This window comes from Nematostella vectensis, chromosome 2, assembly GCF_932526225.1.
Source record: "Nematostella vectensis chromosome 2, jaNemVect1.1, whole genome shotgun sequence".
Taxonomy (NCBI): domain Eukaryota; kingdom Metazoa; phylum Cnidaria; class Anthozoa; order Actiniaria; family Edwardsiidae; genus Nematostella; species Nematostella vectensis.
Window position 1 is genome coordinate 7,736,849 of NC_064035.1, and position 27,996 is coordinate 7,764,844.

A 27,996-nucleotide genomic window follows, 5' to 3' on the forward strand; every position below is an offset into this window, starting at 1 on the left:
TGGCAATCGTGTGTTGCTAGTTTTTAAAAGGCCTTATTTCCTTTATTTGTATTTTATGTGACATGCTCTGTGAAAATGTGTGAAACGTTTGGTATGATCGTCACGGGAACGAGACCTGCAAATAATAAGGTTGTTTTTTTACTTAGACGTGCAACACAAGTGAGAACCGATCAAACACCAGCGTAAAACAAGTTAGAATCGATCAAACACACTAGTGTAAAACAGGTTAGAATCGGTCAAACACAAGCGCAAAACAAGTTAGAATCGATCAAACACAAGCGTTAAACAAGTTAGAATCAGTCAAAAAGCGCAAAACAAGTTACAATCGGTCAAACACAAGCGCAAAACAAGTGGGGATCGATCAAAAACAAGCGCAAAACAAGTTAGAATCTGTCAAAGTATTTTTTCTATAATACAATTGTGATCAATTAGTACAGTCATATAACAAAACCTAATACCCTCTACCTACTTTGATCTACGAATTAAAATCAAAACGGACATAATGACTTTATTCGCCTAACTACTTTCAAAAAGAGTCCATGGAAAAACGTGTACTAAACACAGTCGTTCCTTTGTATGAAATCCCTAACTCACGTATTTTGTTCAAAACTATATCAATTTTGCATTTATTTTTTATTATTAGAACTTTGGTATGACAGATCCGTCCGTACCGTATTGACCGTTAAGTCGTGACGTGACGTGACGTGATCGTACTGGGTCACGTTGTGTGACGGTGATCTTACCGACCATTCCGTGGTCGTGGCGTAGTGTAATGACCATGTTCGTGGCGTGAAGCCCGTACCGACCGTTATGCGGTCGTGATGTAACCATCGTGACCACGTGACCGTGACGTGTTTGTCACATGACCGTACCGTGACAATGACGTGTTGTGGGGTGTTACCGAAAGTTCCGTGATTGCGAAGTGACGGTTACGTGACCGCAGCGTGACCGTTACGTGTCGTCGCGTGACCGTTCCGTGACCATAAGATGTCCGTTCCTATTGTCACGTGGTGGTTACGTCTCCCTATTGACCATACAGTGGTACCTCTCCTGTGCCACCATTACGTTTCCCATAAATGGTACTCTGGTGCCTCTTATTCCTTGTCATCTGACTTGCTTATTTTTCTCGTGCTCTTCTATAATTGCTAACAGCTTCTGGCGACCTTTCTTGGTGATATGAGAGCCAACACCACATGTCACCAAACTAGTCAGGTGCTTACTCGAATATTCCTTAAAATAAGAATAGGAGTTACTGTAACGGCAGGAGCGATTTCGTCATCAAAGGAAAGTACCAAGTGCGAGAAAGCATCAATTTCCATCTGGTGATTTTGGGGAAGCTGTTGCGATATTTTTCATTGAATTTGATAAGAAAGGTAATGATTTTATTTTCAGGTGCTTATTTTTTTTAAACAATAACAAAGGTAGAGGTGGAGGTAAGACGAACACGGAAAGTGGGGTTAAGAGCAGGTAGAGGAACATGGAAAGTGGGGTTAAGAGCAGGTAGAGGAACATGGAAAGTAGGGTTAAGAGCAGGTAGACGAACATGGAAAGTGGGGTTAAGAGCAGGTAGACGAACATGGAAAGTAGGGTTTAGAGCAGGTAGAGGAACATGGAAAGTAGGGTTTAGAGCAGGTAGACGAACATGGAAAGTAAAGTTGAGAGCAGGTAGACGAACATGGAAAGTGGGGTTGAGCAGGTAGACGAACATGGAAAGTGGAATTAAGAGCAGGTAGAGGAACATGGAAAGTAAAGTTGAGAGCAGGTAGACGAACATGGAAAGTGGGGTTGAGCAGGTAGACGAACATGGAAAGTGGAATTAAGAGCAGGTAGAGGAACATGGAAAGTGGGGTTAAAGCCGCATTGTCACCAGTTTTATTTGAGAGGAGCGTTCATTACAAACTTGTAAGTTTAGGGGGGGCGTTCATTAGAAGGAGGCGTTTATTAGATCATTCACGGTATAGTACCTTGTGTTCTCTAATCCATCTCTCCATCTCGTTTTCGGTCAGGTAGAAAGCTTTAATGTAAGTCTCGACGTACTCGCGGTCAGGTATTGGCCTATTTAAAAATAATAAGCTTTAAGCTCGAAGAGCGAAGTGATCAAAACCACAATCATAGAGTAGGAATAGGATGGGCTATGCTATAGAAATCATGGCCACATCCAAAATCTATTGATGGGGGAGGGGGCAATAAATTTAGACCCAATGCACCCACTTCTTGCCCCGTCTATGCTTCTTCATCGCTCATAAAGTACGATCTTACTTATAGAGGTTTCAGATCACACGCGGCCTTCGCCATCAAAAAGAAAATCAAAATCTACGGCATTATTTGACTTTTGCGGTAGTGCGCTGTCACACAATATGCTCTTGACCAATAACAGTACAAAGCAAGGCCATTGTGATGGCGGGGCGAGTTTGGCAAGTACAAGTTTCAGCCTGTGCATTTTCCGCTCACTTATAGTTCCAAATGGCCAAAGCATTAGCTAATTTCTTGAGAGTTATTTTATTGAGACACGAAGGCAGGTCAGTTTATCAAATAGCCAGAACGTTCATACGAAAGAAAGGTGCTGTTTTTGTATGAAAACACGCTAGACGTTCAAGGTTCACCACAAAGAAAATCAAAGAAAAGGAAAAGCGAAATAAATTTGATGCCGATGGACAACACATGGCATTCTTACTGTACTGTGACTTCTAGTTTAAGATATTATGATAATTCACCAGGCCAAAGTGTGGCAGTAGATCGAATCTCAAACAGGGAAATAGATTTCTAACTACATAACAGCCAAAAGCTCGGCGCTGAGCGGAAAATGCACAAGCTGAAACTTGTACTCGCCACGCTATCAGGAAGGCCTTGCTTTGGACTATGATTGGTCAAGAGCATATTGATTGACAGCGCGCTACAGCAAAAGTCAAATAGTAGATTTTTTTTAAGGCGACGGCCGCGTGTGATCTGAAACCGCTATATTCTACCTGATATCGGTGAGTTTCTCGAGTTTCATCAAATACTGTTGAAAATCCAACTGCATCAAAGCACGCCCCTCGTTACTGCACTTCTTAGCACTAGCAAAACTGTAGAAGAGCGTAAATTAGGGATGGGATCAACTAGTCAATTAAGAAGACGACCACAATTACAAGAACGGCGAGAGGATTTTATGATGAGCAAAAAAAGCAACTTAAAACCATTTCCTTACCCTTCCACAAACGTTCTGTTGGCCAGACGGATACAGTGGTCCCATAACACACCATACGCCTCTTTTGGAACTGGGATACGCCTGATAACAAAAAGGCATAGAACAATTAAAAGATGAAAAGGAAGATGAGGAAGAATAAAAAAAGAGATGGTCTTACTTTGATAACTGAGTCAGTCGCATACTGAATACTTGAAATTCCTTTAAGAAGAAAATCGTGAATAAGAATACTAGAGAGGTTGCTTGATCTAAGCCACTAAAATATTCCTAAATATTAAAATATCTTAACAGCGCAGTGATTTTTGAATTGCCTTTGCTTGTCAACCCATACCTCGGACAGTAAGATAGGCCTTACCCCAGGATGCCAACCCATACCTCAGATAGTAAGATAGGCCTTACCCCAGGAAATCAACCCATACCTCGGATAGTAAGATAGGCCTTACCCCAGGATGTCAACCCATACCTCGGATAGTAAGATAGGCCTTACCCAAGGATGTCTACCCATACCTCGGATGGTAAGATAGGCCTTACCCCAGGATGTCTACCTATACCTCGGATAGTAAGATAGACCTTACCCCAGGATGTCTACAAATATCTCGGATAGTAAGATAGGCCTTACCCCAGGATGTCAACCCATACCTCGAATAGTAAGATAGGCCTTACCTAATGATGTCAACCTATACCTCGGATAGTAAGATAGGCCTTACCCAAGGATGTCAACCTATACCTCGGATAGTAAGATAGGCCTTACTCTATGATGTCTACCAATACCCCGAAGACACTGCCTAAACGTTACCCTACGATGTCAAGCTAAACCTAACGACAATAAAGATTAGCCTTTACTCTAGATGCCCTTACCCGCACTAAGATATCCACGAAAGCATTATGCTGTGACATTATCTCCTTGATGTCCCACTTCACGGTCGTCATCAATTGTAAAGTCTGACAAAGACAACACTTTTTTAAATCTTAATAATACCTAATTTTTCTAATGGCGTGTAATAGATTTCGCAAAGGAATCACTTGATCTGCATTTGTATAAGTAGTATAGAAAGCAACGAATTTGCTGTTAATATGGTTGTCAAAATAGGTGGGAAAGTTCCCACCTATGTGGGAACAGTGATCGAATGTGGTCGAATTTGGAGCTTGCCCACCAAATTATGGTCTAATACGGTGCATACTATACTACTTGCATGGCACTGTGGCATACGATGGGATAAATGGGATAAATATTAGAAGAAACTAATGCGCATTGAACAGGCGCGTAGAAATCCCTTGCATGTAAATCAGGGGCAGTACTCACCTTTTCATATCCAATACATCGAGTAGCCACTGCACGATATATTGGCCTGCGAATCTCAGGGGCCGTACTTACAGTCTAGATACATGAACAAAAAACTTAGTTACATAGTACTTCCATCTGCTTGAAAGTTTAAAGGCTGGCTATCAGAGAGTGTTATATAACCTCTACCAGTTATATAACCTTCACCGTGTGTGTGTATGGTTAGTAAGCGTCATTGAGGGCGCTCAGTGCCTAAGCGTTTATTGAGACGCCAGTGGTTCTTCAGATTAGTATGGTGCAGCTTGAAGAGACCTTGACGGGACCTTTGGTTTAGTGTTCTTATCCGAGAAGACTGTATACTGTCAGAGGGATACGAATACCTGTGAGTAGAACTGGGACAGGAAGGCACGTTTGTTGGACGGGATGATTGCTTCCAAAGGCCCGTGGAGAAACTCGAATTGCTTGGCTAGGAAGACGCTAAAAATACATTGCCACTGTGAACAGTTTGTTTGAGCAATAAATACAACCTTTTGTTGTAGCTATCAAATTCTGATGGAAAGACAAAAGGTGTATATCTGTATACACCTGTTTCAAATATGGTTGCACTCGCAAATCTGTGTTGTAGCCCGCAGTGCTTTATGGGAACGTCCTGAAAGTCAGCTTCCCAAACCTGCATTTGATTTTTGCGCTTATTTGCTTAATTCTTTTATTCCCATGCATCTCCGAGTGCAACCATATTTGAAAGGTGGACTAGGTGGATTTTTCATTTCATTTCGACTCATTTTCAGAATTTAGAATGCAGTATAAGCCATAGTAAGTAACGAAGCGGTGAAACACTTTCTGAGTAATACTCACAGGGACTCTGTGGCAAGGATTCGTTCTGCTAATCCAAACATGGAGTCTTCCCGTGTCAAGTCCACCATGGGTGAAAGGTACGGATATGGGACCTTTTATACGCAATGATTAGTGTTACGACACATGAGGGAGGTGGGAGGGTGGGAGTAAGGGACCTTTTATACGCAATGATTAGTGTTAGAACACATAAAGGGGGTGGGAGAGGGTGGAGGGGGACCTACACAAAGGAGGTGATAGGTACGGATAGTGGACCTATTACAGGCACTGATAAGTCTGAGAAGCAAGAGAAAACATAGGGGAGGTGATGGTTGGGGATCCATTATACGCAAAGCATTATACAGAGGTCCCCTACAAGACATAAGGAAGGTATGAAGGTGTGGGCTATTATACGCAAAGCATTATCCAGAGGACCCCTACAAGACATAAGGGAGGTATGAAGGTGGGGGCTATTATACGCAAAGCATTATCCAGAGGACCCTTAAAAGACATAAGGAAGGTATGAAGGTGTGGGCTATTATACGCAAAGCATTATCCAGAGGACCCTTAAAAGACATAAGGAAGGTATGAAGGTGGGGGCTATTATACGCAAAGCATTATCCAGAGGACCCCTACAAGACATAAGGAAGGTATGAAGGTGGGGGCTATTATATGCAAAGCATTATTCAGAGGACCCCTACAAGACATAAGGAAGGTATGAAGGTGGGGGCTATTATACGAAAAGCATTATCCAGAGGACCCCTACAAGACATAAGGAAGGTATGAAGGTAAGGGCTATTATACGCAAAGCATTATCCAGAGGACCCTTAAAAGACATAAGGAAGGTATGAAGGTGGGGGCTTTTATACGCAAAGCATTATCCAGAGGACCCCTACAAGACATAAGGAAGGTATGAAGGTGGGTACCAAGGCATAAGTTATAGAACCCTCACAACATAATAGAGGTTAGAGGGTGGGTAAGGGGTAGGCACTAAGGATTAAGTCAGGGAACTCTCACAGTGTTATTATGCATGATGCATTCATGTCGACATTCGCTTATTATATTAGCGTGTAGCGTGTTGCACATAAATACCTTCATGTCATTCTCGGCTGCATGTAAACTTGGATCTGCATCAGGATTCAAGATGAGGTTATCTGCAATGCGTTTGAGGGTCGTACGTAGTTTAATGCTGAGGCCATGTGCGCTGCCATCCGCCTAAGAAAACAAAGTCATTGAGGAAGGTGTGGAATAGGTACCGGCAGAAACAGCATTGAGGAAAGCATTGAGTAACATTAAGCTTTTATATGAATACCACGGGAAAATCGTTCAGCTTGGGCCAAGTATTTCCTGAAATAGAAGGATTATATTATGAAATAGTTACTCACCAGAACCTCGGGGGAGAAAAACGACGTGACCTACGATAAATATAAAAAAAATATCAAAATCCTGGACTAATTTAGACCATTCTCACTATGTACCTAGACTATTCAACAATAGGTAACTTACTGCAAAAAGGTAGTAGTCGAAAAGCTGAGACATACAGATTACAACATCGAACGCAATTGGCTTCAGCACATTCATCATTTGCATGTACTTTCCTACCGAAGACAAATTAAATTCAATAAACCTTGATCTTAAAAACCAGCTTGATTAAAGTGATTGGTTAGAATGGGACACACTTAAGAAATAGATGGTGATGACAGTGGTAATGGTGATTAAATATGGTGTTCGTGATGGTGGTAGTGGTAATGATGATTTAAGTATGGTGTTGGTGACAATGGTTGGTGGTGATGGTGACTTACCAAATACTCTAAGTACATTAAGTGTGGTGTTGGTAATGCATGGTACGCGAGACAGGAACTGCTGGTTCTTTCTGCTGTGCATGTGAGACTCGCTGCTCTTGCCTGCAGGAATTTCGCCAGTCCGCTCATCCACATAGTCCAGTTTCAGCTCCTCTGCACAACACACCTCAAAATTACGGCGGGAAATCGCAAAACATAATAGGCGAAAAGTCAAATTTTGACAATACTCTTGGCTACTGTGCTTCACGCACCCATCACAACATCCTCCCTATATTCTTCTTCCCGCACCAATCACCCACCACCTCCGCACGTACACTCCCAATATGCTAATCACTGCATTTTTGATACAAAGATTAGGAACGAGACACTAACCTGGGATGTCTTCATCGTCTTCATCGTCATCCTCGTCCTCATTTACACCTCGTTTGTCATTGTCATTCAAATCTCCGTCAAGCTAAGGAGCGAAGCAAAAAACGAGACATTATAATTGCGGTAATTGAGGGAATAAATAATGCTAAGAAAGGAGCGAAAACGGACATTTAAATGTCCGTTTTCAATAGCACGGGAAAGTAGTTAAGTAGTGTTTAGTAGAACGAACGAAGCAAATACTGCCATTAAAATAACGGGCAATAAAATTAAAGGGAGCCACTTAAGTCTCAATAAGTAACTCAATATATAGAATTATATAGCCCAATGCCTGATGAGAGCATGGGATAAAATGATTTCTGACCCCATTATGGGCCATGACGTCTTCGCCTTCATCTTCCACGTAAACATCATCGAAAGGGTTTCCTGTGGTCGCATAGCGCGTGAAGAAGGCTGGAACAGAAAAATCAAGTAGATAATAAGGATATTTTTTCTTGTCATATGTGGATAAAAATGGTGCCGAGATTACAATACCTGTGTCGGGTGGAGCTTGCATTGTCCCTGATGGTGTCCGCTTATGGGTCTTGGACGATGGCAGAAGTTGGTTTTTCAAAAAGCGGAACTCCTGTCATATGCAACGAGCAAGCGGTGGATACATTACACACTGAGTTATACTTACAAATACTACGTAATATCTATTGGAAAACTTTTTCTTGAAAGCATTCTATCGATCAATCTAGCAGTCACAGACCTGAATCAGTGAGGTCACGTGATACAGCCCTAAACCAGTAAGGCCATGTGATAAAAACCTGAATAAGTAGGGTCACATGACCGGGTAATAGAGACCTAAATCAGCAAAGTCACGCGGGTACCGACCTGAATCAGTAAGCTCATGTCATACAGACCAGTTATGTCACGTGATACAGACCATTAAGGTCACGTGATGCAGACCATTAAGGTCATGTGATACAAACCAGTTATGTCACGCGATACAGACAAGTAAGGTCACGTGATGCAGACCAGTAAGGTCATGTGATACAAACCAGTTATGTCACATGATACAGACCATTAAGGTCACGTGATGCAGACCTGAAGGTCCAGGATCTTGAAGGTGATCTTGACAGGGCACAGCTGCCAGGCCTCGTTCTCAAGGAACATACGCAGCTCCTCCATACGGGACCTATCAAGAGAAATAAAATCCTTCCTTTACTTCTTTTCTTTCACTTTTAAGAGAGATAAATAATCCCAACACCATCCTTCCTTTTGTAATATAGATGTTCACTTATACATCCGATAATCAATGAATGTGAGAAAGGCGGCTCACTCTGATACACTTATTCTGGGGACAATAAGATAAAAAAAGGCTAACTCCACCCGCCCAGGATTGGATATTTCGGAAATTTCGGATAGGATCGAAACATGTGCAATACAGGGCAGGGAGGCAAGTTTTTATGAAAAATAAATAGATCATTATCCCCGCTCAGAGTGCCCAAAGCACCCAACAGGCAGTTCCCACCAATTCACTTTTGACTGGCATGTGAGGATTTCCTTTTTCCATTTGATCGTGATTCACTGTGGCAGCGTCGTTTACAATAACATGGCAAAAGCATCAAGTACATCTGAAAGCGTGACAGCCACGTACGTATATTTATCACACTATCGTGACCCTTGAGGGAAGAGCCTGGATGATTCACTAACCTGTGATAGTTCTTGAAATACTTGACAGTTTGAGTCCGAATAGATTCGTGCAGATCCTCGGCCTTGCTACTGCAGAACTCACCACCGACCGCGATCAACCTATAAAAGACAACACAAGTTAACGACCAGGATTTTTCTTGGGGGAGTGCGAAATCTGAAAAAGTTGACCTAGTTTTTTAGTTTTCTGATAAAAATCTGACCACCCCCGAAAGAACAAAAAGGGATTTTTTAATGTTGTTGTAGTATTTCCACGGGATACTTATTATCGGATTTGGCTACAAAAAAGTTTGACTTAAATGCCTTTTATTATCAAATTCACTTGTACTTAATAGTTTTATCTACAAATAGCCATCTATTGCGAACCGGAAGTGGAATTTCGCCATTGTGGGGGGTGTGAACCCACCCCCTGCACCCCCCCCCCCAATTGGGTACGGGCCTGCATTGCGGCGAGTAAGTACGCAGCTGCTTTGTCTCCTATTATCTTTGTTCTACAAAGGAGTTCTTTTGTCTCTATTCTTCTCGTTCTTTGTGTCGAGGTGCGGATATTGTTCATTTGCCCAATCAAATTGCAGCTTGTAAGAGCTGCGTACTGACCCCATTGCGGCAAGCTTGTTGATTTTTCTTGTGGCAACCCTTAGCTACGTGCCCCCTGCAAAGACCCTATACCCACACGCCTATGAGCTGATATGTGTTCAAATATATGCTTATATAATAACAACTGACTATTTACCTCTATGTAAAAATTCATGTATATACCGTGTATTTTGAAAGACTGATTTTCAAAGCAATGTTGCAATAAACAATGCAATAAAGGAAGCAATCAAACAGTAAAGTAGTCAAGTATGCAAAATTTCCAATTTAGATATCCTTACCTGTTCACTAAATCGAGAACGTAGATGAAATCATCGTACTTGAAATAGGAGAGATCAGTTCCTAGCAAATGGGCCTTGATCCGCTCCTGCACCTCCTAAACAAAGTTGAGTCATGTAACAAAGTCTCTTTAACAATACTCCACACTGACGAGAACCCAAAGACTGTGGTTTACATAGCCGTAGCAGGCCTCGGATTATTGGGGGGGGGGGGGGGCACAATACAGAAACATTAAGAAAATAGTGGGGGGCACAGCCACGCCCCTACTGGTCATTTGCTTATAATTTTTTTAAAATAGTGGGGGGGGGCACGTGCCCCCAGTGCCCCACCCTCTGCTACGATCCTGGTTTATAATGGGCCATGTCACAAAAAGAATTGTCCTGGACGGGATCATTAAAAGTATCAAAATTTACTTCTTGGATTGCTTGAGTTATTAGTAGTTCTGTTGGAAGACAGATTAAGTTTTCAAATATTGTCTTTGGGTTTTTCAAAGCTGTGTTTAATGAATCACCAAAAATTATTTGAAAATGACTAAAAAGACAAACTACATCTTCAGTCAAACGGGTCCTTTTTATTAACGTGATCCATGTAACAATGCTTGTTTTCGCAGTTTTAATAAGGAGGTTAATAAGGAAAATAAATAAATAAATAAATTTTTGGAGGGAGGAAAACAAGAGAACCGGGAGAGAAACCCTCGGAGCAAAGGCAAGACCAACTAACTCAACACATGTTGGAACCGGAAATCAAACTCAGAAACCAGTGGTGAAAGGCACAGGCACTAAAGAGCGACGCTCTGCCAACAGCACCACCTAGGCTTCCTGATAGAGAATGGCTCATTTAAAAAAAAAGCGCACAAGAGCATACCTTCCAAATCCTATTGAGCCCATGATCCAGTTTCTGTCTAATATAGTTTCTGTTATAGGTGGCTTCAGCATTCTTCTCATCATCAGTGCCGTCACCTGTGATGTCACTTCCGGTTACATGCATAGCCGGATCATACCGCTCATGCCATTGCATGACTTTATGGTAGTTCAGCATAACGGACCACAATGACTGTAAAGATGATGGTGTTATTTCATACAAAAGTGCCTGCAGTCTAGAATCCACAAGGAGGATATGTGAAAATGGTTGGTGACCCACCTTGCAAAGATCCAAAAGGCAAGGAGTGAATTGATCCACACCAACTTTCTAGAAAGGGTAACATCAAAGCATAAATATGTTAATATATCAAGAAAATTTATGTCTTTAAGAATGAGAAACAAAATATTCAAGAATGAGTGTGTTGGTAGGGCTATCAGTGTGTTGGTACAGTCTCGGACCAAGACGCCGTGCGATGCATTTTTGCGAGCTTGAAGAAGTGCTTGGTGCATGACGGTCAAGATGCGGAGTGAGGGGTCGGAATTTGCTTGAGGTTTGGTAGAATGCAGGCAATATCTTGTTTTTTTCCGCTTCCATTTCAGGATTCCAGTGGATGTCAGTGCAACAGCAAATGGTGTTGGAGGGGCTACTGGATGTGTGGGTTGGTAGGGCTTCTGCATGTGTGGGTTGGTAGGGCTACTGGATGTGTGGGTTGGTAGGGCTTCTGCATGTGTGGGTTGGTAGGGCTACTGTATGTGTGGGTTGGTAGGGCTACTGTATGTGTGGGTTGGTAGGGCTACTGTAAGTGTGGGTTGGTGGGGCTACTGTGTGTGTGTGGGTTGGTGGGGCTACTGTGTGTGTGTGGGTTGGTAGGGCTACTGGATGTGTGGGTTGGTAGGGCTACTGTATGTGTGGGTTGATAGGGCTACTGTATGTGTGGGTTGGTAGGGCTACCGTATGCGTGGGTTGGTAGGGCTACTGTATGTGTGGGTTGGTAGGGCTACTGTATGTGTGGGTTGGTGGGGCTACTGTATGTGTGGGTTGGTAGGGCTACTGTATGTGTGGGTTGGTAGGGCTACTGTATGTGTGGGTTGGTGGGGCTACTGTATGTGTGGGTTGGTGGGGCTACTGTATGTGTGGGTTGGTAGGGCTACTGTATGTGTGGGTTGGTAGGGCTACTGTATGTGTGGGTTGGTAGGGCTACTGTATGTGTGAGTTGGTAGGGCTACTGTATGTGTGGGTTGAAAGGGCTACTGTGTGTGGGTTGGTAGGGCTACTGTATGGTGTGTGGGTTGGTAGGGCTACTGTATGTGTGGGTTGGTAGGGCTTCTGCATGTGTGGGTTGGTAGGGCTACTGTATGTGTGGGTTGGTAGGGCTACTGTATGTGTGGGTTGGTAGGGCTACTGGATGTGTGGGTTGGTAGGGCTTCTGCATGTGTGGGTTGGTAGGGCTACTGTATGTGTGGGTTGGTAGGGCTACTGTATGTGTGGGTTGGTAGGGCTACTGTATGTGTGGGTTGGTAGGGCTACTGTATGTGTGGGTTGGTAGGGCTACCGTATGCGTGGGTTGGTAGGGCTACTGTATGTGTGGGTTGGTAGGGCTACTGTATGTGTGGGTTGGTGGGGCTACTGTATGTGTGGGTTGGTAGGGCTACTGTATGTGTGGGTTGGTAGGGCTACTGTATGTGTGGGTTGGTGGGGCTACTGTATGTGTGGGTTGGTGGGGCTACTGTATGTGTGGGTTGGTAGGGCTACTGTATGTGTGGGTTGGTAGGGCTACTGTATGTGTGGGTTGGTAGGGCTACTGTATGTGTGAGTTGGTAGGGCTACTGTATGTGTGGGTTGAAAGGGCTACTGTGTGTGGGTTGGTAGGGCTACTGTATGGTGTGTGGGTTGGTAGGGCTACTGTATGTGTGGGTTGGTAGGGCTACTGTGTGTGTGGGTTGGTAGGGCTACTGTGTGTGTGTGGGTTAGTAGGGCTACTGTATGTGTGAGTTGGTAGGGCTACTGTATGTGTGGGTTGGTAGGGCTACTGTATGTGTGGGTTGGTAGGGCTACTGTATGTGTGGGTTAGTAGGGCTACTGTGTGGTTGGTAGGGCTACTGTATGTGTGGGTTGGTAGGGCTACTGTATGTGTGGGTTGGTAGGGCTACTGTATGTGTGGGTTGGTAGGGCTACTGTATGTGGGTTGGTAGGGCTACTGTATGTGTGGGTTGGTAGGGCTACTGTATGTGTGGGTTGGTAGGGCTACTGTATGTGTGGGTTGGTAGGGCTACTGTATGTGTGGGTTAGTAGGGCTACTGTATGTGTGGGTTGGTGGGGCTACTGTATGTGTGGGTTGGTAGGGCTACTGTATGTGTGGGTTGGTGGGGCTACTGTATGTGTGGGTTGGTGGGGCTACTGTATGTGTGGGTTGGTAGGGCTACTGTATGTGGGTTGGTAGGGCTACTGTATGTGTGGGTTGGTAGGGCTACTGTATGTGTGGGTTGGTAGGGCTACTGTATGTGTGGGTTGGTAGGGCTACTGTATGTGTGGGTTAGTAGGGCTACTGTATGTGTGGGTTGGTGGGGCTACTGTATGTGTGGGTTGGTAGGGCTACTGTATGTGTGGGTTGGTGGGGCTACTGTGTGTGTGTGGGTTGGTAGGGCTACTGTATGTGTGGGTTGGTAGGGCTACTGTATGTGTGGGTTGGTAGGGCTACTGTATGTGTGGGTTGGTAGGGCTACTGTATGTGGGTTGGTAGGGCTACTGTATGTGTGGGTTGGTAGGGCTACTGTATGTGTGGGTTGGTAGGGCTACTGTATGTGGGTTGGTAGGGCTACTGTATGTGTGGGTTGGTAGGGCTACTGTATGTGTGGGTTGGTAGGGCTACTGTATGTGTGGGTTGGTAGGGCTACTGTATGTGTGGGTTGGTAGGGCTACTGCATGTGTGGGTTGGTAGGGCTACTGTATGTGTGGGTTGGTGGGGCTACCGTATGCGTGGGTTGGTAGGGCTACTGTATGTGTGGGTTGGTAGGGCTACTGTATGTGTGGGTTGGTGGGGCTACTGTATGTGTGGGTTGGTAGGGCTACTGTATGTGTGGGTTGGTGGGGCTACTGTGTGTGTGTGGGTTGGTAGGGCTACTGTATGTGTGGGTTGGTAGGGCTACTGTATGTGTGGGTTGGTAGGGCTACTGTATGTGTGGGTTGGTAGGGCTACTGTATGTGGGTTGGTAGGGCTACTGTATGTGTGGGTTGGTAGGGCTACTGTATGTGTGGGTTAGTAGGGCTACTGTATGTGTGGGTTGGTGGGGCTACTGTATGTGTGGGTTGGTAGGGCTACTGTATGTGTGGGTTGGTGGGGCTACTGTGTGTGTGTGGGTTGGTAGGGCTACTGTATGTGTGGGTTGGTAGGGCTACTGTATGTGTGGGTTGGTAGGGCTACTGTATGTGTGGGTTGGTAGGGCTACTGTATGTGTGGGTTGGTAGGGCTACTGTATGTGTGGGTTGGTAGGGCTACTGTATGTGTGGGTTGGTAGGGCTACTGTATGTGTGGGTTGGTAGGGCTACTGTATGTGTGGGTTGGTGGGGCTACTGTGTGTGTGTGGGTTGGTAGGGCTACTGTATGTGTGGGTTGGTGGGGCTACTGTATGTGTGGGTTGGTAGGGCTACTGTATGTGTGGGTTGGTAGGGCTACTGTATGTGTGGGTTGGTAGGGCTACTGTATGTGTGGGTTGGTGGGGCTACTGTATGTGTGGGTTGGTAGGGCTACTGTATGTGTGGGTTGGTAGGGCTACTGTATGTGTGGGTTAGTAGGGCTACTGTATGTGTGGGTTGGTGGGGCTACTGTATGTGTGGGTTGGTAGGGCTACTGTATGTGTGGGTTGGTGGGGCTACTGTGTGTGTGTGGGTTGGTAGGGCTACTGTATGTGTGGGTTGGTAGGGCTACTGTATGTGTGGGTTGGTAGGGCTACTGTATGTGTGGGTTGGTAGGGCTACTGTATGTGTGAGTTGGTAGGGCTACTGTATGTGTGGGTTGGTAGGGCTACTGTATGTGTGGGTTGGTAGGGCTACTGTATGTGTGGGTTAGTAGGGCTACTGTATGTGTGGGTTGATAGGGCTACTGTATGTGGGTTGGTAGGGCTACTGTATGTGTGGGTTGGTAGGGCTACTGTATGTGTGGGTTGGTAGGGCTACTGTGTGTGGGTTGGTAGGGCTACTGTATGGTGTGTGGGTTGGTGGGGCTACTGTGTGTGTGGGTTGGTGGGGCTACTGTATGTGTGGGTTGGTAGGGCTACTGTGTGTGTGGGTTGGTAGGGCTAAGAGTGTTTGTGTATCCCATCACCTTGCAAAGCCCACTGTAGTGGACATGCTGTTGACCATCATCCGTGATGCAGTCAGATGCATCCCCCTGCCAACACAACACCAAATGCATAATCTTTTTCTCTTAATTATTTTTATTTATAATATCTACTGCTACCATCAGCAGCATACAATCAAGAATGAATATATAATTTATAACTTGCTATACGAAATGAACTGTACCTCCAAATGATTGTTGATTACTGCAAATGAGACTTGATTGATATGATTCATAAAATGGATTATCATCTGGTCCATTGCAATCTAGATACACAATAGCAAGCATTGTTAGAAAACATACTATGTACCATATTTTACAGGACAGAGACAAGAAAGACCTTTTACCTACCCAAGTTCAACCCAAATTGGTAGTCTTTTTAGACCTTAATACAGCAAAGTAGAAACGCTCATACCTGGGTCTTGCCAAGGTATCTGAAAGCCGTCTGAAGTCTCTCGTAATGTGCAGCGTCAAAGTCACAACATGTCCTAGTCAGAGCTACACTCAATTGTTTCTAAACATGACAAAAAAGGATAACATGGAGTTCCTGGTATGATAGCCTAGTGATAAGGGCTTCCTCAAGGTCAGCTTGTTTGGGCTTTTTGAGGCAGTAACGGATCAAGGGGGACGACTTAGGTGGTTTAAACCCCCCTCTTGGCCTGCCAAGGAAAGTTCCATCTCTTTTGCTGCATTATATTTTCAACAAAGTGCTCAGAGAATGAAGGAGCTTGGGACCCAGGTAGGGCAGCAAACAATAAAGTGTTTTCTTCATTTGTGAACATTATATCACTAACAACTGCCATCTAAGATAGGAATTTGTGTCTGTGTGAGACAGAGAGCCAAATGTTGAATCAAACCCCGAAAAAAAATAATCCGCCTCTGTGAGATGTACTAAAAGCCAACTCCAGAACTTAGGAACAGTGGATCGCAAAAGAACCATAAAGGAGACTGGACAGTGATAAGGTCTTTAGTGACAGTGCTTACACACTCATTCATGAATGTAAGTTCATTAAGTAGGTGTTGCATAATACGTCAAGCAATAGTGGCTTTTTCTCAGTCATGCATAAACTTCCCTCAATGTTTACCTCAATATCGATTAGTGTTTCTTGGAGGTTTGAGCTCAGTTCACTAAAAATAGACATTCATCATTAGGTAAAAATTAAAGGCTTTATTAAAAAAAAGGTGTTCAGTAGTTTTTCACCTTATACACAAGTAATGCTTGTAGGATCGAGCTGCTTTTTCACACTCAAGGCACAGATTGATAGCTCCAGGGTAATCTTCCTCCTGTGCCACAAAGGTCATACAATATAAGTACAACAAACCTGATATTCTATGCTCAGGGACATACAATATTAGTACAACAAACCAGATATTCTATGCGACATAAAATATAAGTACAACAAACCAGATATTCTATGCCAAGGGACATACAATATAAGTACAACAAACCAGATATTCTATGCCCATGGACATACAATATAAGTACAACAAACCAGATGTTCTATGCCAAGGGACATACAATATAAGTACAACAAACCAGATATTCTATGCCCAGGGACATACAATATAAGTACAACAAACCAGATATTCTATGCTCAGGGACATACAATATAAGTACAACAAACCAGATATTCTATGCCAAGGGACATACAACATAAGTACAACAAACCAGATATTCTATGCTCAGGGACATACAATATAAGTACAACAAACCAGATATTCTATGCCAAGGGACATACAATATAAGTACAACAAACCAGATATTCTATGCCCAGGAACATACAATATAAGTACAACAAACCAGATATTCTATGCCAAGGGACATACAATATAATTACAACAAACCAGATATTTTATGCCCAGGGACATACAATATAAGTACAACAAACCAGATATTCTATGCCAAGGGACATACGATATAAGTACAACAAACCAGATATTCTATGCGTCATAAAATATAAGTACAACAAACAAGATATTCTATGCCAAGGGACATACAATATAAGTACAACAAACCAGATATTCTATGCCCATGGACATACAATATAAGTACAACAAACCAGATATTCTATGCCCAGGAACATACAATAAAAGTACAACAAAACAGATATTCTATGCTCAGGGACATACAATATAAGTACAACAAACCAGATATTCTATGCCAGAGACATACAATATAAGTACAACAAACCAGATATTCTATGCTCAGGGACATACAACATAAGTACAACAAACCAGATATTCTATGCTCAGGGACATACAATATAAGTACAACAAACCAGATATTCTATGCCAAGGGACATACAATATAAGTACAACAAACCAGATATTCTATGCCCAGGAACATACAATATAAGTACAACAAACCAGATATTCTATGCCAAGGGACATACAATATAATTACAACAAACCAGATATTTTATGCCCAGGGACATACAATATAAGTACAACAAACCAGATATTCTATGCCAAGGGACATACAATATAAGTACAACAAACCAGATATTCTATGCGTCATAAAATATAAGTACAACAAGCCAGATATTCTATGCCAAGGGACATACAATATAAGTACAACAAACCAGATATTCTATGCCCATGGACATACAATATAAGTACAACAAACCATATATTCTATGCCCAGGAACATACAATAAAAGTACAACAAAACAGATATTCTATGCTCAGGGACATACAATATAAGTACAACAAACCAGATATTCTATGCCAGAGACATACAATATAAGTACAACAAACCAGATATTCTATGCCAAGGGACATACAATATAAGTACAACAAACCAGATATTCTATGCTCAGGGACATACAATATAAGTACAACAAACCAGATATTCTATGCCAAGGGACATACAACATAAGTACAACAAACCAGATATTCTATGCTCAGGGGCATACAATATAAGTACAACAAACCAGATATTCTATGCCAAGGGACATACAATATAAGTACAACAAACCAGATATTCTATGCCCAGGAACATACAATATAAGTACAACAAACCAGATATTCTATGCCAAGGGACATACAATATAATTACAACAAACCAGATATTTTATGCCCAGGGACATACAATATAAGTACAACAAACCAGATATTCTATGCCAAGGGACATACAATATAAGTACAACAAACCAGATATTCTATGCGTCATAAAATATAAGTACAACAAACCAGATATTCTATGCCAAGGGACATACAATATAAGTACAACAAACCAGATATTCTATGCCCATGGACATACAATATAAGTACAACAAACCAGATATTCTATGCCCAGGAACATACAATAAAAGTACAACAAAACAGATATTCTATGCTCAGGGACATACAATATAAGTACAACAAACCAGATATTCTATGCCAGAGACATACAATATAAGTACAACAAACCAGATATTCTATGCTCAGGGACATACAATATAAGTACAACAAACCAGATATTCTATGCTCAGGGACATACAATATAAGTACAACAAACCAGATATTCTATGCCAAGGGACATACAATATAAGTACAACAAACCAGATATTCTATGCCCAGGAACATACAATATAAGTACAACAAACCAGATATTCTATGCCAAGGGACAAACAATATAATTACAACAAACCAGATATTTTATGCCCAGGGACATACAATATAAGTACAACAAACCAGATATTCTATGCCAAGGGACATACAATATAAGTACAACAAACCAGATATTCTATGCGTCATAAAATATAAGTACAACAAACCAGATATTCTATGCCAAGGGACATACAATATAAGTACAACAAACCAGATATTCTATGCCCATGGACATACAATATAAGTACAACAAACCAGATATTCTATGCCCAGGAACATACAATAAAAGTACAACAAAACAGATATTCTATGCTCAGGGACATACAATATAAGTACAACAAACCAGATATTCTATGCCAGAGACATACAATATAAGTACAACAAACCAGATATTCTATGCCAGGGACATACAATATAAGTACAACAAACCAGATATTCTATGCCAAGGGACATACAATATAAGTACAACAAACCAGATATTCTATGCCAAGGGACATACAATATAAGTACAACAAACCAGATATTCTATGCTCAGGGACATACAATATACAGTACCGCTCACGAACATAGGGACACTGTTCGCGAAACTTTCGCGAACAGCGTTCGCGAAATTCGCGACCGACGTTCGCGAAATTCGCGAACATATAGACTGTTCGCGAACACGCTGTTCGCGAACAGATGCAAAATAAACGGTTTGACGGACGGTAACGTCTGATCCAGGGCAAAATAACAGCTGGAACAGCGAGAAGCCATTTATTTGACAAAGACTTGTATTAGACAGAATATAAGTTTGGGGAATGAATGCTGATCGCTTGATATTCCTTGAAGATTTTCGAATGTGTGTTAACTGCTAGCCAATACTTTTAAACAGCGGGAAGCCATTTATTTCACAAAGCAAAGACTTGTACTAAACACGGGAGAATTAGTTTGAGGAGGGAATGCCGATCGCTTGATATTCTTCGAAGATTGTCGAATGTGTGTTAACTGCTAGCGAATACTTAGAAAAGCGGGAAGCCATTTATTTGACAAAGCAAAGACTTGTACTAAACACGGGAGAATTAGTTTGAGGAGGGAATGCCGATCGCTTGATTTTCTTCGAAGATTTTCGAAATGTGTCAGAAAACTGCTAGCGTAGGCTTAATAACAGCGGGAAGCCATTATTTGACAAAGACATGCAATAAACACAGGATAATAAGTTTGAGGAAGGAACGCCGATCGATCGCTTGATATTATTCGAAGATTTTCGAAATGTGTGAAAACTGCTAGCGAAGACTTAATAACAGCGGGAAGCCATTTATTTGACAAAGACATGTAATAAACACATGAGAATTAGTTTGAGGAGGGAATGCCGATCCCTTGATATTCTTCGAAGATTGTCGAATGTCTGTTAACTGCTAGCGAATACTTTGAAAAGCGGGAAGCCATTTATTTGACAAAGCAAAGACTTGTACTTGATATTATTCGAAGATTTTCTAAATGTGTGAAAACTGCTAGCGAAGACTTAATAACAGCGGGAAGCCATTTATTTGACAAAGACATGTAATAAACACTGGAGAATTAGTTTGAGGAGGGAATGCCGATCGCTTGATTTTTTTCGAAGATTTTCGAAATGTGTGAAAACTGCTAGCGTAGACTTAATAACAGCGGGAAGCCATTATTTGACAAAGACATGCAATAAACACAGGATAATTAGTTTGAGGAAGGAACGCCGATCGATCGCTTGATATTATTCGAAGATTTTCGAAATGTGTGAAAACTGCTAGCGAAGACTTAATAACAGCGGGAAGCCATTTATTTGACAAAGACATGTAATAAACACATGAGAATTAGTTTGAGAAAGGAATGCCGATCGGCATTCCTTCTCCCGTGTTTATTACAAATATTTGTCAAATAGAATTTCAAAATTCTTCGCTAGCAGTTTTCACACATTCGAAAATCTTCGAAGGAGATCAAGCGATCGGCATTCCTTCTCCCGTGTTTAGTACAAGTCTTTGCTTTGTCAAATAAATGGATTCCCGCGGTTCAAAGTTCTTCGCTAGCAGTTTTCGCACATTCGAAAATCATCGAAGAATATCAAGCGATCGGCATTACTTCCCCAAACAAATTCTCCCGTGTCTAATACAAGTTTTTGTCAAATAAATGGCTTCTCAGTGTTCAAAAGGATTGGCTAGCAGTTTTCACACAATCGAAAATCTTCGAATAATATCAAGCGATCGGCATTCCCTCCTCAAACTAAAGAGATGGCTTTCCGATGTTCAAAATTCTTCGCTAGCAGTTTTCACACATTCGAAAATCTTCGAAGGATATCAAGCGATCGGCATTCCTTCTCCCGTGTTTATTACGAGTATTTGTCAAATAGAATTTCAAAATTCTTCGCTAGCAGTTTTCACACATTCGAAAATCTTCGGCATTCATATTCCCGTGTTTATTACAAGTATTTGTCAAATAGAATTTCAAAATTCTTCGCTAGCAGTTTCACACATTCGAAAATCTTCGAAGGATATCAAGCGATCGGCATTCCTTCTCCCGTGTTTATTACGAGTATTTGTCAAATAGAATTTCAAAATTCTTCGCTAGCAGTTTTCACACATTCGAAAATCTTCGAAGGATATCAAGCGATCGGCATTCCTTCCCCAAATTAATTATCCCGTGTGTAATACAAGTATTTGTTAAATAAATGGCTTCCCGCTGTTCAAAAGTATTCGCTAGCAGTTGTCACATTCGACAATCTTCAAAGCATATCAAGCGATCGACATTCCTTCCCTCTTCGAGGCAATCTTTTGAGAATAAACTAACTAACTTTTTTGCCTGTGTCTGCCCTCGTAAATCCACGATCGAATCCTCCGCATGCTTTGGCTTTCATCCGCCATCTTTATCGTCTTTATTTCTCAAACTTGAAAGTGTCTTGTCTTGATCGTCTACAAATAATTGAACTGAAGGTATATCAGACTATAACTGAATTTGTTGTTTCTGATTTTAACGATAACCATAGCTCTCAGCTGACTTTTACACGAACAATTTATTTGAATCGCTTGCAGAACTCCTGTATGTATTTTAAGTGAGTATCAGTACTGTAAGTCTTCGGTTACGAGGTACGAGTTCCCGTTTGTCAAACGGTTTGTCCCGGTCTGTTCGCGAACACCAGCTGTTCGCGAACAATTTCGCGAACATATGTCCACATGTTCGAGAGCGGTACTGTAAGTACAACAAACCAGATATCCTATGCCAAGGGACATACAATATAAGTACAACAAACCAGATATTCTATGCCAAGGGACATACAATATAAGTACAACAAACCAGATATTCTATGCTCAGGGACATACAATATAAGTACAACAAACCAGATATTCTATGCACATGGACATACAATATAAGTACAACAAAACAGATATTCTATGCTCAGGGACATACAATATAAGTACAACAAACCAGATATTCTATGCCAGGGACATACAATATAAGTACAACAAACCAGATATTCTATGCCAGGGACATACAATATAAGTACAACAAACCAGATATTCTATGCCAAGGGACATACAATATAAGTACAACAAACCAGATATTCTATGCCAAGGGACATACAAATCAAGCAATGTACAACAAATCAGATATACAAAACCCATGTCTAAACACTATGACATTCAAGCTGCAGACTTTGAAGAGCCCTTGTCAGACTTTGTAATTGTTTTTCATTAAATATTGGAAACAAAATATTAATTTGTGTGAAATACCCATCAAAAAACAAAAGTAATTTATTTATGAAAAATTTCAATCGAAAATATGACATTGGCTTCTCCAAATCAGCCAATGGAAATGGATGGTTTCTCACACTTGGTTCTTGGGTAGGGTGACAAAATGACAGCTGACTAGGGTGATTTGGATACTCAAAAAAGGATACACACAAAAACAATGCAGTTAATGGCTTATTCAACACTAACCTCTAACATCTCTTTTAGTCGGATATCTGTTCTTTGCTAAATGAGAAACGCATAGTAAGTATGATTCACAATTAGTGCAGGGGCTGGTTTAAAGACTGCCATTTTTCACAATGGCCCCACAATAATAATGATAAGTTTTACTTGTGTTGTACCGTTTTTCTTCTTGACATTATTCTTCCCTTGTGGAAGCACAAAAAGCTGAAATACTCACAAGAGTTTTAATTGTTTTTAATGAATCCATCAGGTTCAGAAGATGCTGCTTCTTGCGGTGTTTAGCTAAGATTCCCAACCCTCCAACAGACACTCCACATCTCGCTCTGTCCAGTTGCCTTTAAGACACGACAGAAAACCACAAAAATAAAAAAATTAGCACCAGGAAACGGCCATGCACAATTGACATAATTACCATTTGATCAATAAGCTGAGATAATAAGAGAAAAACTATAAAAGACATACTCAATAGCTTTAATGAAAAATAGGCCCGTTCATGTATGTATCTGCTGCAATGGCTATCATAAAAATAGCCTGCAAAGACGTGTAGGTATCTGATGCAATAGGCATAATTATAAATAGGCTGCAAAGACGTTTATGTATCTGGTGCAATAGCTATAATAATAAAAAGGCCTGCAAAGGTATGCATGTAGCTGGTGCAACACCTTTCATGAAAAATAGGCTCGAAAATATGTTCATGTATCTGGTGCATTAGCTATAATGAAAAATAGGCCCATAAAGTTGTGTGTGTAACTGGTGCAAAAGCTTTCATAAAAATAGGCCCGAAAATATGTTCATGTATCTGGTGCATTAGCTATAATGAAAAATAGGCCCATAAAGGTGTGTGTGTAACTGGTGCAAAAGCTTTTATAAAAATAGGCCCGAAAATATGTTCATGTATCTGGTGCATTAGCTATAATGAAAAATAGGCCCATAAAGGTGTGTGTGTAACTGGTGCAAAAGCTTTCATAAAAATAGGCCAGTAAAGTGGGCATGTATATGGTGCAATGGCTATCATGAAAAATAGGCCTGCAAAGGTGTGTATGAATCTAATGTAACAGATATAATTAAAAATAAGCCCGCAATGGTGTGCATGTAACTGGTGCAATAGCTATCATGAAAAAGGTTTTATTTCATTTCAAGAATGGCAAGGTTGGACTCTGAATGAGGCCTGAGCTTGTTTTTTTTTCTGGCTCTCTGCAATTTGAACATAAACTGCTTGTCTTGTCAGAAATAAATAATAAATTACAGTGCTAACCTTCTGCCTCTGTCACATATGGTGGAAGCATTCTGAAGAGCTTCTTGTAGCTCCATGACTCGTTGTAATTCCTGCGAAATTTATACAGAATAAGAATGCCACATTTTTAATAATACGATTCAAATAATATCTAGAAAAAAAGTAGTTACCTGTACATAGGCACTGTGATTTTCCAAGACTTTTGTATATAATTTCTTAGAAACCTAGAAAATTGAAGTATAAGAATTATGTAGCTGCTTCATGACTCACATCAGAAACAGTATTAAATAGGCGACTATTAGGTCACATGATTTCTTAGTGAAAGTCAACAATTAGTCTGAAGATTGGGTATTTTTACCCTTTTGCTACTATGCTTAGTCTGCTTAGCAGCCGCTCTTTATGCCATTCACGCCTTCCCCACAAGGGGCTGCTACAAACCACATTCCTTTCACATTATTGACCAATCAGAATCCTGTTCCAGGATCCTGAAACAGTTCTCTATGCTAATTTTCTTAGTGTGAGTAAGTGGTACTGAGGATATCCAGAAAGTGTTGCATCTAAATTCAAGATTTCTTCTTTGAACAATCATCAGAAGTGGGCTTTCAAAGCAATTGATGTTTACAAGAAATATTGTTTTGTTAATTTGCCTACAGGGTTTGAACAATCCTTCATTTCCCAAGCTTTATCATACCAAGTGTGTTTGATTAGTTTTATTCGATTTGTTTTATTTGATTGAGAGCAGGACTCATTGTTACCATTGTTGTGATCTCTAAGATCAGGCAAATTTCCCTGAAAGCCTCGACATCAAAGCCAGTTATTTGGCCTCGTGTTCGAAAGAGGAAAACAGAGTAATACAGAGTCGTGAGTCTCCAATGGTTTACGGAGGTGGGTTGTAAAAGGTGAAACGGTAAATGCCATCAAGAGTGATTTGATCGCATGTAATATAAGCACATTACTAGTAATAAACCTTTCCTTAGTTGCTTTTAGTGCGTTCACGTTTTTAGAACAATTTGCGAATCTGTTAGGAGCTTGTAGCATTCAACACAGCAAATGTATAAGCGAATGTCTTACATAAACTTTAATTGCTGAAAGGAAGTCAATCGGCAACATCCCTCAAAATCTATTGAATGTTGCACCCTGTTATCTGGTTCCTCATGTTTCTGAAATAAACAGTTCTTGTGATCTATGTTTTCTCAAGGTTCTCATATCATGATTGTTTCATGATTTCTGAAATATTTGAAATAGACATATGTACGGAGTTATTTCAAAGCTGTGCTCTAAAAGACTAGGGCTGGTTTCTGGCAAACTCTGACATATTGACCTCACACTCATCTAATTCTGGCATCTAATTGGTCTATGTTAAGCAACATCTACACTCTGGATGGCTTATGGCAACTGAAAGGAATGTGGTTACAGCAGCTGCTTGTGGGGAAGGCGTTCGTGACACTAAGAGTGACTGCTAAACAGACCCACTGAAATGATCTCACATGCCCATGTATGAATCTTATAAATTTGTGGGAACATACATAGAGGGAAATGACTGCTATCAATCTTATTTTGAAGGAGACTATTCATCATGTTTACAATATAAGACTATATGTAATATCAAGAATTTTTGGTCCGTGAAGTATTTATACGATATGTTATCCAGCCTGACCCTTGCTGTAATATAGTTTCAAACATTATCATTTGTTCATCACTTCTTGGTTCATTCATTTGTTCGTCTATTCATTCGTCTGTTTTTTCATTTGTTTGTTTATTATGATACTTCATACCAGCTTTTGAACATGTTAGATATTTTTTCTGAAAGTAGCCCCCTCCACCCAGCCCTGATAGATAAGTACCATTACCTATTAATATGGTTAGGTACAAGTAGGAGGACATTGTAGACTCACCGACTGAAGCTGTTGCCTTAAAGTATTCCTGTATTCATCAAGATCTTCTAATACCAATGGCTTTTCAGTGAGTTTCTGATAAGGAATAATAAATTCAAGGGTTCACAACAGGTTTTCCATTAATCAGCACAATAAAGAATGACTACCATACCTGTAGCTCATGATCACTTGCGTCAAAGGTAGAGTCTGAGAAGTAAACTTCTGCTATTGTTTCTAAGACCTAACAACAATTTCAAAGATGAAAGTCTATAACATTTAACATTTCTATCATGAGAGTAAGTAACAATTTACAAGAGAAGAGTCTATAACATTACACATTTATATGGAGTAGGTAACAATTTACGAGATAAGAGTCTATAACATTTCACATTTCTATCAGATTAAGTAACAATTTACAAGATAAGAGTCTATATGTAGGCACATGACTTTTTTCACCACGAGTAAGTGACAATTTACAAGATAGGAATGACTTGACATGGGGTTTCTTTTGCACAAAGATGTTTTTCTTTGTGCAAAAGAAAGCCCATGCCAAATCAACCATTACTGTATACACCTTAATGAGGACAAGTCATTAAATGATCTTGTAAAAATGTAAAACATTTCAAATATCAGAGAAAATTTAGATATGTGTGACCCACCCCATATCCAATTTTTTTTGGGGAATGACCATTCATAAATAGACAGAACTCAAAACCATATTATGCTGTATGTGCAGCTTTGGATCAGCACAATATTAAAAAAAATGTCTGGGTCATAATTTTTCTTTCCAATATTCTTTTCTTTACAAGTTGGCACTTGATCCCCTCTCCTCTTTCAAACTCTTCCCCGATTTTTGGATTCTTTTTAACTTTACAAGATTCCTTAGTGCAGTGTCTAAATTAATTTGGAACCCAATGTTTATGTGTCAATATATTATGTAAAGTGAGGTAGGGGTGACCGAATTTTCAAGGTAGTTATAAAAAAAACTTCTAACCCCTCGGTGAGTTTCATGTGTTTTTATCAAGAATTTCTCACAAAACCCAAAAACCACTAGCTGTGAGCTTGGACTTCCTGTGGTACAAATAGACAATTAGATTCTGCAGAGCAGAAGCGTGACTTGTGATTTGGTCTAAATGAATCATCAGGAAAAGTACCTCGTCATTGGTCCGTGGATCATCTTGAAATTCTCTGCTGTCATCCTAATGAGAGAACGTGATCAGAAAACACTATAAATACTTGCATATATTTGAAACAAAAGCAAACTTTTATCAAAGATAAACCTATTTTATCCTGGCGGTAACTGTGTAACCAATCGAGTAAGAAAAATTAGGAGTCAGTACCCTTGCATCGAAAATGCAATAAATATACCCATATCTTGGATTGTTTCTAAATGTATTTTAGCGCATCATAAGAATAAAAGAATAAACGAGGTGTTGTTAGTAAGTTAATCATTTCGTTTCGTTACAGCCAAATTCGTTGTTGCGCGACCTCGGCGAATCCAAAATCCATGTCTCGTTTGGGAATAGCGCGTAGTCAGACACAAGCTTTGGGGGCGGTTTGTCTGGTTTTGATTGTTTGGTTTGATTGACTATGCGCTATTCCCAAACAAAGAAAGTAATTTTGGATTCTGGCAGGTCGCGCAACAACGAATTTAATTTGGCTATAATAACAATGATATCACTTTTCATCTTACCCGAGGAAATTGAGCGTTTACATTCGAGCATACTCGCACCCTCACCTTATAAACTATATCAGAGGAACTCTCAGGGACCTCCCCGTCTGGAAAATCTTTAGATGAACGCTGAAATGCAAAATAACTTAACTTTTATAAAAAAAAAAAAACATTAGATCGCATTTTATGTTATGATGTGATATTATTGTGCATTAAAATAATCAAAATCATATAGAGTTGTATTGATCTCAGATATTCTCAGTAACATCCCACAATAGCTCGGGGTTTTACTTACATCTAAGCCCAGGAGAGAGCGAAATCGGTTTCGCAGCGCCATAATCTTAGCTCATTTTCGGAGTTCTATCATTCACCGCCATTTTGGGTTGTGATCAGGTAACCACGCAAATGTTACGAACGAGTAGGCCTAAGCTCCCTTCCCCCTCCCCCATAGCTGTCA

At 40.9% G+C, this 27,996-nt stretch overlaps 1 protein-coding gene across 2 annotated transcripts; it reads right to left on the reverse strand.

The window, feature by feature from the left end:
• Window positions 1–383: 383 nt before the first annotated feature.
• Window positions 384–27,938, reverse strand: LOC5514362 (syndetin). 2 transcript variants are annotated; one of them, XM_048723869.1, is made up of 35 exons: window positions 27,835–27,938; window positions 27,606–27,668; window positions 27,022–27,066; window positions 26,040–26,108; window positions 25,889–25,963; window positions 24,164–24,217; window positions 24,015–24,085; window positions 22,977–23,094; window positions 22,766–22,801; window positions 16,432–16,514; window positions 16,316–16,358; window positions 15,646–15,744; window positions 15,416–15,496; window positions 15,216–15,281; window positions 11,174–11,221; window positions 10,898–11,086; window positions 10,036–10,130; window positions 9,164–9,262; window positions 8,555–8,645; window positions 8,000–8,090; window positions 7,830–7,918; window positions 7,472–7,553; window positions 7,100–7,252; window positions 6,804–6,895; window positions 6,683–6,712; window positions 6,390–6,512; window positions 5,322–5,413; window positions 4,847–4,943; window positions 4,488–4,562; window positions 4,043–4,126; window positions 3,345–3,385; window positions 3,188–3,268; window positions 2,967–3,065; window positions 1,965–2,055; window positions 384–1,230 (listed from the first exon to the last, which is right to left on the reverse strand). In XM_048723869.1, exons 1-35 carry the CDS (start codon window positions 27,874–27,876, stop codon window positions 1,105–1,107), a joined length of 2,913 nt encoding a protein of 970 aa, XP_048579826.1. In that variant the 5' UTR covers window positions 27,877–27,938; the 3' UTR covers window positions 384–1,104. The 2 variants fall into 2 exon arrangements, with proteins under 2 accessions (XP_048579826.1, XP_048579827.1); XM_048723870.1 differs by lacking the exons at window positions 24,015–24,085; window positions 24,164–24,217; window positions 25,889–25,963; ... (2 more) ...; window positions 27,606–27,668; window positions 27,835–27,938 and adding an exon at window positions 21,622–21,739 and having other exon boundaries at window positions 22,977–23,060.
• Window positions 27,939–27,996: the final 58 nt, after the last annotated feature.